Below are 752 nucleotides of genomic sequence, written 5' to 3' on the forward strand. Positions count from 1 at the left end.
ATTTTCAGAGAAAGAAATAATTCTAGGGATAACTGTATTTTTATTTTCGTTTGTCTTGACTTTTTTTCCTCGTCTGTGTTTAAAGAAAATATATTTCTTTGGAAAGTTGTATTGCAATAAATATTGAACACAAAAACAGAACAAAAGCTATGGATGATTATCGCATTTATTCTAGATAATTAACCTTGTTGACAGTGATTTGGTCCTGAAAATAAAAATGGAATTGACAGATGAAAAAATAATTCGTGTTTTTTGTAATTGTTAGTGTTTTTAGTCGTAGAGGTCGCGAAGAAGAGATTTCAAACAGGCGATAAGATTAAGAGTGTAGTATGTAACCAGTCGTCATGGCGGGATATCTAGTTTCGCGGGAAGCGATTCGTTTCAAGACTAAAAAAGATTACCCACAAAATTACCAGGAAGAATATTGCGACGAGGAAGGCTTTGCGTCTGGATGTGACGAAAAAACACCTCTCTTTTCATTCCTGGAGCTAAGAGAGACCAACCCACAAACCAACAACCAAGGAGGAATACAACGTAAGTATATTAGGCCTAATAAAAAAAATGTGTGGTTCCGGTTACACTCAATTTTAAAATAGGTGGGGAAGGTAGATTTTTTATTTTATTTTATTATTTTTTCATGTGTGAGTGTCTAGTTCAGGTTTTCCATTGTATTCCAAATGGTCTCTGTGTTGTTTATTTCTTCCTATCAAATGTACAGCCATTACAGATTGCAAGAACAGTTTTATATTGTC

The 752-nt window shown here is 33.8% G+C and overlaps 1 protein-coding gene across 1 annotated transcript in view; it reads left to right on the forward strand.

Annotated features, from left to right (window-relative positions):
- Positions 1–339: 339 nt before the first annotated feature.
- The window catches only part of LOC144447799 (protein SSUH2 homolog), a 9,297-nt gene continuing 8,884 nt past the window's right edge, over positions 340–752 (forward strand). The window contains exon 1 of the mRNA XM_078137887.1: positions 340–534. Within this exon, the coding sequence (XP_077994013.1) occupies positions 345–534 (190 nt within the window). The 5' untranslated portion in view covers positions 340–344. The remainder of the gene's footprint in view (positions 535–752) is intronic.

Source organism: Glandiceps talaboti, chromosome 16 (assembly GCF_964340395.1).
Source record: "Glandiceps talaboti chromosome 16, keGlaTala1.1, whole genome shotgun sequence".
Lineage (NCBI taxonomy): Eukaryota > Metazoa > Hemichordata > Enteropneusta > Spengelidae > Glandiceps > Glandiceps talaboti.